We start from the raw sequence: 15,890 nt of genomic DNA, 5'->3' as shown, positions 1-15,890 counted from the left end.
ATTGATGTTGTTATCTGTGGCCAACATAGTTGTGTTGCTTTTGTGATTTGTAACTTCTTTTTGTATTTTTAATCTAATGTTTTGTCTAACACAATAGTATATGGTTTTACTGTTTATTGTGTTGCTGCTGTATGTCATTGTATTATTTGTTTTTATTAAAGTTCATGAATATGCATCTTATACTATTGTATTTGTATTTTACTTGGTCATATCAAATGCATTGCCATAAAAAGTGTCAAATATTTCAAATGGTTGATATGTTATTTCTCCCAAAATGCCTGATAAACATGATTTGATGAAATTAATGCTCTGTTTTTCAACAGAATGTCATATTTTGATAAGAAACCCCATAACATGAGATGTTGAATAACAATTTGAAAAAAAAAAGATTTATAAGAGTGCTAAGAGGTTAGCTTCCGTCGAATTAATAAAGGTTTACTATTTGGCGCCTCGTGATATTCCATTGATCGGGCTGACGTGTCTCCTTGACAACCGACGCTCCTTTCCAAATGTGGCGCGTAACGTCATTCTACAAGTTATTGAGTGAAGATGGCGGAGGCTGCTGCTGCTCCACGACACCGGTTCTTCTGTCATTGCTGTAAAGGTGAAATCGACCCCAGGCTGCCGGTGAGTATAAAGCAACCCTTCATTAACGAGCATTTATCTGCGTTTGGTATGCGTACCCCATAATAGCTTCAACTCAATCGAAGTTTTCCTTCTTACATTTATAACTTACAATATAAGTACTAACATACATTACTGTATATATCTTATACATGCAGTGTTTGTATGAGTTCAAGGGCATTAGTATAGAACTGTGGGAATGTCTTTGATGTAACTGCGGACTAAACGTTATAAGGAATGTGTGATGAGTGCCATGGTTGCGAGGGATTCTGTATCCAAGTTTGGGAGTTACTCTGATGCCAAATATAGCACAGCGCTGAGACCGTCTGCAACCCTGTTCAAGTAGAAACCAAACACACGCATGCAGTGGTGACTGACCGACAGGTTTGACCCACATTTACATGTTGCAGCATGTCATAAAATTTAAGTAAAATATAGAATTTAAGCCTCAAATCTAAAATACCATAATCACGCAAATGTGGAGTCACTATAAAATCACCCTGGCATTTGCATTCATACAAGAGTCAACTATTTAGATTAAAAATGTGTTCTCAGGACAGAGGTGTTTTTCATAAATACTAGTTTGGGGCAAGTTTTCACACATCTTTTAAAACAATACAGTATTTGTTGACCACAACTTCAGCAGACATTGTTTATTATTATTATTATTATTATTATTATTATTATTATTATTATTATTATTATTATTATTATTATTATTTATTATTATTATTATTATATTATATATTTTGTTAATTTACTGTTTAAATTTAGCTGAAAGCCTGTTTAATTGCAAGTTCCATTATGACAACTCGTCAACATTGTCAGCTATTGTAGCTTGTTGTTCACAAAAAGGAGTTTGTGAATCATGGGCAATAACAATGTTTAATAGATTTTTGAAGTCAAGACCATAGTAAATGAAATAAATCCACTCTGAGAATTATTCACTACAGTAAAAAGTGTGACAACTGACCCTGCAGTCTTTTATAATTTCTTTACACTAAATGTTAGATGGGGACAAGCTGTCCAGTGTTTTCCCATTGTAAAACCTGTAAAAGGCTGTTTTACAAACGTTGCTGTGTTGTAGCAACGTGTCTGAGTATTGTCAACTATTGGGGCATGTTGTCATAAAAGGTAAATATGTGTTCAATGAACTTAATTTTTTTTCCATGGGCAATGACAACGGGAATGTTAGCTTTTTGTAGTTGAAACTACAGTAAAAATAAACTGGAAAGTAAAGTTTGTTGGGACAAACTTCTATTTTGGCTTGACAAAGCCTTGTTTAAAAGTTAGAATGTTTAATAAACTTCCTAACTTTTTTTATCATGTTGCATGTCTTAGCATTACTTTTTTTAATTATTTTGTTGCTAGCATTATTTAGCATTTTACTTCCTGGAAGTTTTAATGTTTTTATAAACTGATTTAACTTGTTGCTAGAATGTTTTAACATTATTTTACATGCTAGCATGATCCTAGCATGAATAGCATTTTGCTAACAGGTTTCTAGAATGTTTTAGCATTTTTCTAACATGATTTAACATGTTACTAATATGTTTTAACATTATTTTACATTTTGTCCCTTATTTTTACATTTAGCATGACCCTAGCATGTTTTAATATGTTTTTATTTCGTTTTTATATGTTTAATTAAAGCCATTTGATGCTTTCACACATTTAATAACCCACACTTTGTCTGCATACTTCTATGGGCCAGGTTTACTAACAGCTTGGACCAACGCAAACTTTCTTTGCTGTTAAAAAACTACTGTCAGGATTTACTAAAGACACACAATGAAAAAAACTAGTGCTGAAAAGGCATGGACAGGGTCATTTTTACGGCTAACCTAAATGCATATACATTTGTAAGTTTCCCTTTCAGACACAAAATTTAAGCTATTTAAATGAATCAAGCGAGGTGATTTACTAAGGTTTGCGCTAGTCAATTTACTGGTATTTGCATCATTATTTAATAGCAATTGACAATTTTTTTTCTGTGTATTAACTTGCACACAATTGTTAACCCTAACGCCCGTTTCACACATACTCCGTCTGCAGTGCGTGTGCCATGCATATTTTTTTCAGTACCCATGTTAACGGATGACAGCTTTCAGACTGCACGCGGATGCGGTCCGTCAGTCCGTTCCAGGAGCGTTGCGTCTGCAGCAGTGCACGGATCGTTTTCGTACCGAGTCTATTTTTTGCTGCGCTGCGTTGCTGCATTAAAGCGATAGAACAATGTTCGTATTAAAATAATAAACATGTACTGACGCGAAAATCTAGTAATTTCACCACAGATGCATATCATTTAAAATATACTCTTCAAAGTCAACTTTCAAAGTCAACACATGACTTTTTTTCTCAAGTAAAGCAACAAAACGACACCTTACCTGGCATTTAGGTAAAAAATGTGCCATAAAGGATAGCACTCGTACTTTCTTGGAGGTGAAAAGCAAAGTTCTTTTTGACCTGCAGGATTTCTTTTAAAAGGGTTTAAAAACTTTTTTTTGATTTTAGGCTATAACCGATGTTTAAATGTTTTGCCTCTTGTGTGAGCTAAATCTAAAGTAGGCCTATATAAATAGGAATTAATGAATTGAAAAAATGTTGTTTAAATGTAGGCTAGTAGCCTACGTTAACCTGACTTCTATGAAAGAGTAAACAAAGATAATTGCAATTCTGACGAGCCATGTTCAGTAACAACTTTTGGATTTTAAATAAAAAATAATTATTAATAAATGCTGTGTTTGTGGTATGTAACAGCGGATCAGTTGCGGCCTGCAAACGCAGCATATGTGAAAGCACAACAGGGCGTGCAGATCCTGCAACGCACACGCAACGCAACACGCACCGCACACGCACACGCACTGCAGACGGAGTATGTGTGAAACGGGCATAAGACCTGTAATATGTGCTAAAAAGTAAATAGGGTCCATTTTGATTTAATGAGGTCTTTAATTTGCGTTGTCAGTACTAGATCATGCACAGAACTTTCCACCCCAATCTACACTTTTATTAGATTTCACTTTCACACTAATTTGCCCTATTTAGTCAATCTGGCCATAAAAGTCAACATCCAAAATGAGAGAAAATTTGTTTGGAAATTGGGACTGAGGTACATAATCATTTACCTGTGTTTATTATTCCTTTGAACAGGAATATGTTTGTCCCAGATGTGAATCTGGCTTCATTGAAGAGGTGTCAGAGAACTCCAGGTGAGTTTCGCATTCATGCCACTAAGTAATAATGAAGATTGAATTGTTTTTCATTACTGCTATTGCATGTACCTCTGTTTATTATACTTAAAATATCATGTTTATGTCTAATTGGAATGATTTGGCTTTCCTATTATTTGTAATTATGCCGTTTGTCATTTTCAATAAGTAAAACTGTATTAGTTTATTAGTAAACTGTTTTATTAGTCTTCTTCAGAGTCGTGATGGGGCTGACAGTGATGACATGGCCTCTCAGTTTGCGGAGGTATATTAATATACAGAATGACTTTGCTGGTGCAGAGGAAATAATTCCTTAAAGGGTTAGTTCACCCAAAAATGAAAATGTTGTCATTAATTACTCACCCTCATGTGAGTTCATCTTCAGAACGGGGTACTCATAGATTTTAAGTTCTTCGATACCTCAGCAAAAACTAGCCTAACTAATAAAGTTTAAAAAAAAATTAAAGACGAGTGAATAATCAGTAAAAAGAACAGATACACAAATTCCAAGCATAGATAAATATAACAAAGTTACAAATAAAGAAAAGTCTAACAATAGTATTCATTTCGGGTACAGAATTACATATTAGGCAAAATTCACTTTTATAAGGTGTTTGAACACACCTTAAATTTTTTTTTTAAAAATCCACCTAATATCCTTTCCATCAATCATTATCAATTTCTCATAACAGGCTGTTCCAGATTCCCCCCTACGCCTACGTAAGAGTAGGGAAACCCCGCAGATGACTGTTGATGATCATGTCCTTTTAGCATATACACCCCTGAGTGAGAAGCACAGAGACTGCCATTTTGGTTTACTCGCTGTATCAGCTAGCTAGAATATTACAATGTCTGCGCCAAAAAAAAAAACATCACAAATTGTTGGATGTAGCAACTAACATAGACATCCGGCATCCGAGCCACTGAGGACACCGTGGTTCAATTTCATTTTTGAAGGAAATGTGCTGAAGAATGTTATATAGTTGCGCAAATCATTTTAAGCATGACTGTTTCACAGACGAGGATCAATACCAGCGCTTTGTGCTCTTACTTAATATCCAGAACAAGTCAGAATGGCACTTCATGTTTAGTAAATGTTGCAAATTTCCTTTCTGAATGAGCTTTCTAGAATGCTGCGGGGCTAATATGGCTAAATTGCCATAGTGTCTGACTGTATTCACAGAGACTACAGCTACGTCATAAGTTTTATCCTGAAAACGCTCACCGCCTGCGTAAATCATAAATGCAATTTTTTTTTAATTTTGTCGGGTGACAGACTTTTTAATGTTCCCACATGAGCATCTTTGCAACAATCTTTGGGGGTACTTTGAGCTGAAACTTCAGACACATTCTGGGGACACCAGATATTTTATATTACATCTTGTAAAAAGGGGCATAAAATGTACCTTTAAATGTAAAATAACACTGTTCACTGTATACATTTAATATAGATGAATCTATTAAACATTAATGACTGATAGACAGCAGCAAGTATTTATAGGATGCTGTTACTTTTAAGACTTGACACACAGATCCAATATAATGATACACATCCGATTTCTTTCTCAACTCTCCACAACCAACTGTGTTTATGAGAATATTTGCAGAGATGGGGTATTTTGAAATTGACCAGATCAATCCGGAGTTCACATGTTATCTAAATCGCACCTCTCTCTGTGTGTGCGTGCCTCAGGTGTGTGCACACATAACAGCATGCGAGTACCGATTTCAATTCTCATTAGATTTTAAACCATTCCATTGCTGGAAGATGTGTAAACTAGCAAGACAAAACATGTGCAAATGATAACCTTAAACTCGGTGGCAGATAAACGTGCAATTAATCCATGAATCTCATGCGTGCCGAACCGTGCAGTACGGTCCGTATAGATCCCGGATCTACGACGATCCGTTTAACCCCTAGACATGTGTGTGTGTGTGTGGGGGGGGGGAATATTTGATCAAAAATAGCTTAGTTTGTGTTCAAAAGATAAACGAAGGTCTTACGGGTTTGGAAAGACATGAGAGTGAGTAATTAATGACAGAAATGTCATTTTTGGGTGAACTGACCCTTTAAGGGGGATTCAGTCACAGTTTTGTTTTTCTATGAGTCTTTTGTCTTTTTCTTTGATTAGCTGTGGCAGCTGCTTTTCATGGAGCATTCTGCCCTCCTATCCGACCCCACTGTCACAGACGCGCTCCGCAGCCGCTCTGGGGTCGAGGCAGCAGTTGGTGATCCTGCCTCTGGGACAGCGGGACCTGTAGCTTCCGTGGAGCCTTTGTCAGACTGTACAGAGCCTGAGCTAGACCCTCAACAAAACAGCCAGCAGCGAAACTCTAGACTGGATCAGGGACAGGCTGTGGAGGGGTGTGTAATGCCACTTGTTACAGCTGCTGTCTTCTAGGAGTTTTACAGGACAGAATATATAATGATCTGTATTTGGTCAAGCTTAGCATTTAGTTTGAATAGTTTTTTTCTTTTGCACAAAGAGGATCTGTTGACGGCTTGATTTGCACAGTTGTGATATTCATAATATATTTAAAATATCCATGTTTATTTTACTTGGCTATGGGATTTGACTTGACTTATTTGCAGTATTGTTGAATAATTACATTAAGCATGTTTATAATGCATATACAAAAACTATTCTATTATAAAAATCTGTCTATTTTTGAGTATTTTCAACACCTATTTGATGAGAAATTACTCTAAAATATTACAGCAAATAATTCACCATTACTGATATTTTAAAAACATTTTAAATACACTAAACAAAATTATAAATGCAACACTTTTTGTTCTTGCCCCCATTTTTCATGAGCTGAACTCAAAGATCTAAGACTTTTTCTATGTACATAAAACCCCTATTTCTCTCAAATATTGTTCACAAATCTGTCTAAACCTGTGTTAGTGAGCACTTCTCCTTTGCAGGGATAATCCATCCAACTCACAGGTGTGGCATATCAAGATGCTGATTAGAAAGCGTGATTATTGCACAGGTGTGCCTTCGGCTGGCCACAATTAAAGGCCACTCTAAAATGTGCAGTTTTATCAAACAGCACAATGCCACAGATGTCGTAAGTTTTGAGGGAGCGTGCAATTGGCATGCTGACTGCTGGAATGTCCACCAGAGCTGTTGCCCGTTAATTGAATGTTCATTTCTCCACCATAAGCCAGCTCCAAAGACGTTTCAGAGAATTTGGCAGTACATCCAACCGGCCTCACAAACACAGACCACGTGTAATCACACCAGCCCAGGACCTCCACATCCAGCATCTTCACCTCCAAGATCATCTGAGACCAGACACCCGGACAGCTGCTGCAACAATCGGTTTGCATAACCAAAGAATTTCTGCACAAACTGTCAGAAACCGTCTCAGGGAAGCTCATCTGCATCTCATCGTCCTCATCGGGGTCTCGACCTGACTGCAGTTTGTCATTATATCCGACTTGAGTGGGCAAATGCTCACATTCGATGGCGTCTGGCACTTTGGAGAGGAGTTCTCTTTGCGGATGAATCCCAGTTTTCACTGTACGGGGCAGATGGCGGACAACGTTGGTGTTGTGTGGCTGAGCGGTTTGCTGATGTCAACGTTGTGGATCCAGTGGCCCATGGTGGCAGTGGGGTTATGGTATGGGCAGGCGTATGTTATGGACAATGAACACAGGTGCATTGTATTGATGGCATTTTGAATGCACAGAGATACGGTGACGAGATCCTGAGGCCCATTGTTATGCCATTCATCCACGACCATCACCTCATGTTGCAACATGATAATGCACAGCCCTGTGTTGCAAGGATCTGTGCACAATTCCTGGAAGCTGAAAATATCCCAGTTCTTGCGTGGCCAGCATACTCACCAGACATGTCACCCATTGAGCATGTTTGGGATGCTCTGGATCGGCATATACAACACCGTGTTCCAGTTGGCACAGCCATTGAAGAGGACTGGACCAACATTCCACAGGCCACAATCAACAACCTGAGCAACTCTATTCAAAGGAGATGTGTTGTACTGCCTGAGACTGGTTTTTTTCCCAATACAATAAAACTGCACATTTTAGAGTGGCCTTTAATTGTGGCCAGCCAATGGCACATCTGTGCAATAATCACACTGTCTAATCAGCGTGTTGATATGCCACACCTGGTGGATGGATTATAGCGGCAAAGGAGAAGTGTATATCGGGGCAAAAACAAAAGTGTTGCATTTATACTTTTGTTCAGTGTAGATTGCTGGAGAGGATTTCCATTCGTCAGGTACCCGTTTGTGGCATTAATAGATTTAAATGATTTTACACACAAATGCTTCCAATAAAACAAACATTTTGAGATTTTAAGCACGCCTCCTTGAGGAAGACCACCTCATATCTTATAGCTAGTCACATTCAAAGAGTCATGTACCTGGTCCAACAGATTTCAACAATGATAAGAGGAAATTATAATGGCAAAGAAACAGCTTTGATACCTACCAAGTACCAAATCAGTATAATTACAATGATTTCTAAAGATGGAAATTCACCTTTGCCATAACAGGAATAAATTACATTTTTAAATATATTAAAATAGAAAACAGTTATTTAAATTGTAATAATATTTAACAATATAACTGATATATAAACTATTATACAACTATTTACTGTTTTTTATAATCAAATAAATGCAGCCAAAAAATATGTAAGAGAGTATAAGACACAAACACATTATTTTCATTAATCTTCTATGCCAGAAATCATCATTTAAAAAATTATATAAGTTTTTAATGATAGGAAAATGTGATTAATAAGCATTCTTCTAGAATTCTACCAAGATTTCAATTTTTTGGAAATAATTGTTGGTGCTTTTAATTTGGTGTTTTTAACACCCATGTCTTCCTTCAATTTTTCTTTTTTTTTTTTTTTTTTTTTCTTTTTTTTATTATTTTTCTATTATATAAAAACTGCCTTTGTTTCTTTAAGGATTGTTGGGCAGTTCTTGGCTGGTCTGTTTTCCAATTCTGACAGTGAAGGTTCCCAAACCTCCTCATGGTATGTTTTTGTGGTTTACCCTGGTTCTATGTTCCTGAAATAACATTCCTGTAAATCAGTTCATCAGATTTCATGTTTGGTTGGGCTTAAACAATTTTCTTATCAACCTGTCACCGTTGTTTGTTTGACAGGACTGTTGTGCAGGACCAACAAAAGATATTCAGGGTCCCTTTTGTCCTATAAATTCATCCATTTGTATATGTGAAGACAATATATACAGATCTAACCAATGATTTATCCATAACCTGTTCCTCAGGTCTAGCATGCTACATTCTAACCCTGGAGATTATGCTTGGGGACAAGGAGGTTTAGATGTGGTCATCACACAGGTTAGTCACATTGTCATGGGTGACATCATCTAATAATATGACTCATGTCCTCAACCTTTTTGCACTTAGCCTCATTAGTCTTCGCAGTATTTTGCCTGTTGCCATTTATATTTGTCCCCAGGCTAAAGTTAAGACAAAATTAAAGAAGCATTAGATATATCTTGCTCTCTTCAACCTTTGCAGTTTTTCTGTTCTCTTGCAGTTGCTTGGTCAGTCTGAAAATACCGGCCCCCCTCCTGCAGAGAAGGAGATGATCTCATCACTCCCCACTGTAAGCATCTCCACAGAACAGGCTGGTAAGTTCCCATAATCCTCTGAGTCACCATGCTCACTTCATTTTAAGTGCCATAAAGCAAAACAGAGCTGTTCACATACTTCTGGTCACCTCCAGGAAGCATTTTTCTTGCTTTTCCTGGCAGTCTATTGTGTGGAGTATGATAAATATAAGAGGGTGAACTGGAAAGTGTTAAAAAAGATGAATCACTTTGATTTTGACAGCAGTGCATTGTGTATTTGCCATATTCAAATCCAATGTTTCCAGCGACTCCAGTGATTGTTGAGCTACAAATCAGTTCATTCATTGTCACAAATGTTTTAAACTTTCCATTTCACAGGGTTAACAGGGAACATTCTCAGAAATCTTTATAACATTCTCAAAACATTAGCAGAAAAAGGTTATTTATACATTGTTCATCAAACTTTTTTACTGAAACGATTTATTTTGTCTAACATATTTGAAATGTTGCTCCTTGTTTCAGAATGTTCCGAAAACTTAATGGGGACATAAGTAAAGTTCCCATAATGTTTGGAAAGGGAAAAAATGGAATGTCGCCTTAACGTTTGTATAGCCAAGAAAATGTTTTTTTAAAACCATTTTTAAAAAATTACATTTTGAATGATCAGAGAACATTTAGAAATAACATTTTCATAACTAAATGGGAACATAAGTAAAGTTTGCTAAATAATGAAATAGAATGTCTCCTTAACGGTTATATAACCAAGAAAAAACATTTTTAAAACATTTTTAAAAAACGTGATATTTTGATATTCAGAAAAAAACATTCAGAAAAAAACATTTTCATAACTTAAAGTGCCCCTTTTATGCTATTTTTATTGGTTCCTATTAGTTATGTTTTGTAGGTTTACAACAGAACAATAAACCTATCTACAATAGGTTTAATAGTACCAAAAGTAATTTCTCAAAGAGTCTAAAAGCGGTTCGCTTGAAGATTCAGTCACTCTAAAGCTCTTCTTCCCACATATCCTACTATGCTGTGATTGGTCAGACAGCCCAGTCTTTTGGGATTGGTCTACCGCTTACATCACGTGTCGGAAGTGAAACCTATTACCATATCTAAATTTCAGCTTTGGATGCTTCTTCAGTGCTTGATACACAGATATGAACAGTGGTGTCAGTTTTTCCTAATCCAGCCTCATCCTTTTGAAGTGTATGCAGTGCTGAAAACAGCATCTTTTTTGACGCAAACCAAAGTCTTCAAGGGCTCAGCTACAATGCAGGGCGGGGCAAAGTAGACATTGTTCGCAGCATTATGCAAATATGTTACATTGTTGCGTAGGTTTGTAAGAGGTAGCGGGACTGAAATTGCTGGTGAAGAATAACTATATTTGTCGTACACTTTGATCTTTAAAACATTGCAGATATTTTACATTCACAAACAGCTATATTATACATTACATGAAAGGTAATATTCCACATATTTTTGTAAGCTGGAATGCAGGACCTAACAATTGCTTTCTCCATTTTTCTTGTGTGTTCATCCATGCATATTTTTCCTGGTCTTTCTCACAGCATGCCGGCTGGAATGCCCTGTGTGTAGAGAGGAATACTCTGTGGGGGAATCTGTCCGACAGCTGCCCTGCCTGCACTACTTTCACAGCAACTGTATTGTGCCCTGGCTACAACTGGTATGAGTCTCATAAAACTGGATATTCTATCATCAGACCCATGTTTATTAAACCAAAACTAAGGCTTACTTTGGTGCTGCTTGTCGTAAATAATGGTGGCCATGCGTAATCGTTGGTTATATTTGACTAACAAGCAAAAATGTTTGGAAGGACCTCTAGTGGTGGACAGAGGAAAAACAACCTTACTCTAATGGACTAATCAAAGACTGTAGAGGTGGTCAGTCATGACGTCAATATGTAGACCAACCCAAAGTCTAATTCACCCTCGGGAATTTCCACTGGGTTTTTAAAATGTCAGTTTTCAATTTATGAGCACAATAAACATTGTGGTTAACATTACTTTAAGAGACTTTTGCGTTTTTTTCTCTACAACTCTACACACAGTCATACCACAGACATGAATTTTTGAGGTGACAGGATTGAGATGTGCTCATATGTCAATGATCTTTGAAAACTAGATTCTGGAACTAAAGTATGTGCTAAAATAACCTATGCTACTGTTCAAAAGTGTGGGGTTGATTTTGAAAGAAGTCTCTTATGCCCACCAAAGCTAATTTTATTTGAAAACAAAAACTGTAATATTGTGAAATATTTAAAATAATTGTTTTCTATTTTAATCTAATTTTTAGAATGTAATTTGTGATGCGATGCAAAGCTGAATTTTCAGCATTATTACTTTTCAGTGTCACATGATCCTTCAGAAATCATTCTAATATGCTGATTTGGTGCTCAATAAACATTTCTTATTATTATCAATGTTGAAAACAGTTGTTCTGAGTTTTTTTGTGGAAACTGGTAAGAAAAAGAAAAATCAGGGTTCATTGAAATACAAGAAATACATTAAGAAATACATACAGTTCAGTCATGAAACTCTTCTGAGCAGCTGATTGGTTCTCTTAAAGCAGACTGCTTAGAACTTAGAACAGATCGATTGGCTAATCTATGTAACATATTTATTTCTGTCCTGAGCTGGATCAAGTCAGTACAGCGCGTCATGGGAATGTTTCGAGCCCTACACCTTCCCCAGCACCACCTGCCTTGTGGCCAGATTTACTAAGCCCTCTTTTGGCGTTAAAAAACTACTTTCAGGATTTACTAAACACACACAGTGAAAAACTAGTGCTGGGAAGGCTTGGACAGGTTATTTTTGTGGCTGACCTTATGGCATACGCATTTGTAGGAGTTTCCCTTTCAGACACAAAATTTATGTGAGAAGGTGATTTACAAATGTTTACTCTCGTCCATTTACTGCTGTTTGCGACATTATTTAACGCCCAAAAAAGCATATCTTAAACCAGACTTTTAATTTTTCACTGCTCTTGTAGAATACGTTGGTCATTATCAAAATTATCCAGCTGCATGTGTGTTCTTTCATTTGCGAGTTGTAGATCATGCATAGAACTTTCCACTCCAAATTGGTGCTTTTTTGGAATTTGCCCTGTTTAGTAAATCTGGCCCTATATCTGCTAGAGGTTCTCCCTACTTTCCTTAAAGCTACACTGTGTAACTTTTTTTTGTTTATTCTTAGTTAAAAACACTTAGTTCTTTCAAAAATATATGTGCTCATTAATGTATATTTACTTCTTTCAAGTAATAAAGTATTTTCTTAAGTTTATAATATCCCATTGAAAATACATACGGGTGAGGGGTTCGAATGCCGGTCGCCATGTTGCTCCTCCATCTTGAAAGTACATTAGCCAAAGAGGGACATACCCGTAAATTCAAGCTTTGCTTTTCGCGTTTTAACACTCGATGGGAGTCATGAACGAGGTCGAACTAGAAGCCATGTTAATCTTGGACTAAATCGGCCACCGTAGGAGTTAAAATGAAATCGGAATTGAGAGGAATAGAAACTATTATTCACTGGATGGTCATATAGCTTTACATATACACTAGATTGGGGAAAATATTACACAGTGTAGCTTTAAAGCAGTTCGCAGTAGCACAGAAGATCTAACCTGCCAAGACTAAGCCTATGTACATTCCATTCTTATCAATGAGTGATGTTTAAATCTATTCTGAGAACTGCATTTATTTGAAATAGATTTTTAGTAACAAAGTCATTTGTGATAAATTGAATGTGCCCTTGCTAAATTAAAAAAAATATTTTCTTTAAAAAGAATCATAGTGACCCCAAACTTTTGAACGGTAGTCTTTTCATTAGTAAAAACAAAATGAAAAGAAAAAGAAATGACTCTTCTGTACTCATTTTGTGCTGTTTTGTGTTAATAGCATGACACCTGCCCTGTCTGCCGGAAAAGTCTGGATGGTGAAGACTGGACTTTCCAGCCACAGACAGGACCTCCTGGGGCAATCCCCTCACCAACAAATGTAGAGGAACGTAGCACATTTGAGACTATTTAGCCTCTTTTTACTTCCTTGATTATTTTAATCAGTCCAGGACAAAGAGAAGCACCATGTACACCAGTGCTTCTTGGAGCCCCTAAAAAGACCTTCCAGTCAAATGCCTTCTATTTCGAGAGACATTTTAATTCAGACAGCGCTTAATTTGAGACGGATCATGTTCTGGAAAATGTCTGAACGTTGCAGGTTTATGCAGATGTATTTGGAGGTTATATTTTGCTATTGACCCTCAGCGTATCTATTTTTGATCAGCTTTCTTAAATTCCAAATCACTCTCATCGGTTAGTGCTTACTGCTTATTTTGCACGCAGGAAAGCGTAAAGTTTGGAGAGTGGATGAATTATTCAGTAACACTTTACAATAAGGTTTCATTAGTTAACATTAATTAAGAACTTTAGTTAACATGAACTAAGAATTAACAATACTTCTACAGAATAATAATAATAATACACTAGGCTGTTAGGACCGTGCAGAAATTTGTGAACGATGCTCTTAACAGTTGTGCCATCTCCGTTTATTGACATCATTGTATGTTCCGGCAAGTTGTATGGTCAGTGTCGGTCACGACACCTTTTCATTGCTGTCTTTCATCTGGCAATTATTCATTTACAAACTAAGCGCTGAATTCAGACAACCCTCTTTGAATCAATATCTGTTCAGTTTGTTTGTATAATGTTTGTGATCTAAAATCCCGCCAAGGATGTTTACAGTCCAACCTGAGCAAACACATTTAAACTTTGGCTTCAGTTTTGATAATTCCGAGTTGGAATAAACAGTCTCTTTGGTGGGCCGCAGGACTGGAGCTCGCATCCACTGAGATAGATGATACAGATGTCTCAGGGGATACAGTTCAAGTTGCATATGCATATTTAATGGAATGGCACACGTTTACCCTATAGCTTCTTCAGAGCTCTCATTTCAATACCTCACAAAAAAGTCAGCACACAGTTCACTTTCCCTTACCTGTCAGTGGATGACATCTGCTTCACACATGCCTTCACTTTTCAAGGTATCATAGAAACACAAAGATTTAAGTTTTGCACTGGAACGTTTAGTCTTGTTTTGGGTTGATAGTTTACACTTCTGTTTTATGGTTGATGTTGACTTACACTGCTACATAGTTTTTTTTCTGAAGGTTTGTGTGTTTTTGTTGATAGTTTAAAAAAGTACTTATTGTATTCACATATTTTAAAGCTGTTTGATGTTCCTCTGGGTGCTTTTGTCCTCATTCTCAGGGTTTCTTGACTTTCTGGACTGTTTGATACATATTTTGATATTGAGGTAAAGACCCACTAAGAATGTTCACTTCACAAAATGGCCTTTGAACATTTTGAATGTTTACAAGAAATATAATGTTGCAATAAATGACTAGAAAAAGGCATAACTTGTAAACCATAAGCCAACCTATTACATATTGCACTCTCAAAGTAAATAAATAAAATATTTTATTACAACGAGTATTGTGTTTTAATGTATGAACTATGAGTTTTACAACTGTTGATATCTAGAATTAAGGGTGGGCGATGGCTGATGTATCAATATAAACAATTCAACATAATGACGGAAAATGCGACAAAATTGTGTTTATTAGATTTAAATTAGATTTATTTTAGATAATATTTAATAATCGGAAATATTTTATATTTAAGCCTAGCATCGGATTAAATTAACCAATCATAATTCAGTAATAGAGAGTATTTCATTTTTACATACACTTTTTGAAGGTTTGAGGTCAGTAAGATCTTTTTTTCTGATACTTTTATCCAGCAAGGTTGCATTAAATATATTAGAAGTGACAGTAAAGACACTTAATGTATAATGTTATTAAATATTTATTTTTTATTAATCAGTACTGAAAGAATTGATCACGGTTTCCACAAAAATAAAACATTTCAACACCAATAATAATAATGAATGTTTCTTGAGTAGCAAATCAACATAATGATTTATGAAGAATCATGTGACACTAATGATTGGTGTTATGATGCTGGAAATTCAGCTTTTCCATCACAGGAAATATATATAGTCCCTGACAAAAGTCTTGCCGCTTATCTATTTTCTAGAAATAGCTGATATTAACCTGACTTTTAATTAATTCATTGGTGTTAGAAATAGCTCATATGAAAAGCTAAAACCCTCCCAAATGATGTTTAATGCACTGAAATAAATAATTTTCACAGAAAAAATATTTATCATTTAATCAAGACAGAAAGGTCAAATTTTGGCAAGACAAAAGTTTTGTCGCCTATACAGAAATGGAACAAATTTACTGCAAATACAAAAATATGTCAGCAAATTAAGTTGTGGTGCTGTGAGGTCCAAATTTAATATCTTGTATGACTTCCATGAGCTTGAAGGACTGCATCCATGCGGTTTGGCAAGGATTCATACAATTTATTGATGAAGCCATCA

At 36.1% G+C, this 15,890-nt stretch overlaps 1 protein-coding gene across 1 annotated transcript; it reads left to right on the top strand.

Annotated features, from left to right (window-relative positions):
- Positions 1–501: 501 nt before the first annotated feature.
- On the top strand, positions 502–14,932 carry rnf115b (ring finger protein 115b). The gene is made up of 9 exons (XM_067426404.1): positions 502–627; positions 3,778–3,836; positions 4,044–4,101; positions 5,969–6,201; positions 8,791–8,859; positions 9,116–9,188; positions 9,391–9,484; positions 10,999–11,114; positions 13,347–14,932. The coding sequence occupies exons 1-9, from the start codon at positions 550–552 to the stop codon at positions 13,476–13,478; spliced, it is 912 nt and encodes a 303-aa protein (XP_067282505.1). The 5' UTR covers positions 502–549; the 3' UTR covers positions 13,479–14,932.
- The last annotated feature ends 958 nt before the right edge of the window (positions 14,933–15,890 follow it).

This window comes from Pseudorasbora parva, chromosome 19 (genome assembly GCF_024679245.1).
Source record: "Pseudorasbora parva isolate DD20220531a chromosome 19, ASM2467924v1, whole genome shotgun sequence".
Taxonomy (NCBI): domain Eukaryota; kingdom Metazoa; phylum Chordata; class Actinopteri; order Cypriniformes; family Gobionidae; genus Pseudorasbora; species Pseudorasbora parva.
This window is presented reverse-complemented; position numbering and strand designations above follow the sequence as displayed.

Coding starts and splice junctions, on each gene's coding strand:
- rnf115b (XM_067426404.1), top strand. CDS start 550: ATGGCGGAGGCTGCTGCTGCTCCACGACACCGGTTCTTCTGTCATTGC. Junction 628..3,777: donor AAATCGACCCCAGGCTGCCG/GTGAGTATAAAG, acceptor TCCTTTGAACAG/GAATATGTTTGTCCCAGATG. Junction 6,202..8,790: donor CAGGGACAGGCTGTGGAGGG/GTGTGTAATGCC, acceptor TGTTTCTTTAAG/GATTGTTGGGCAGTTCTTGG.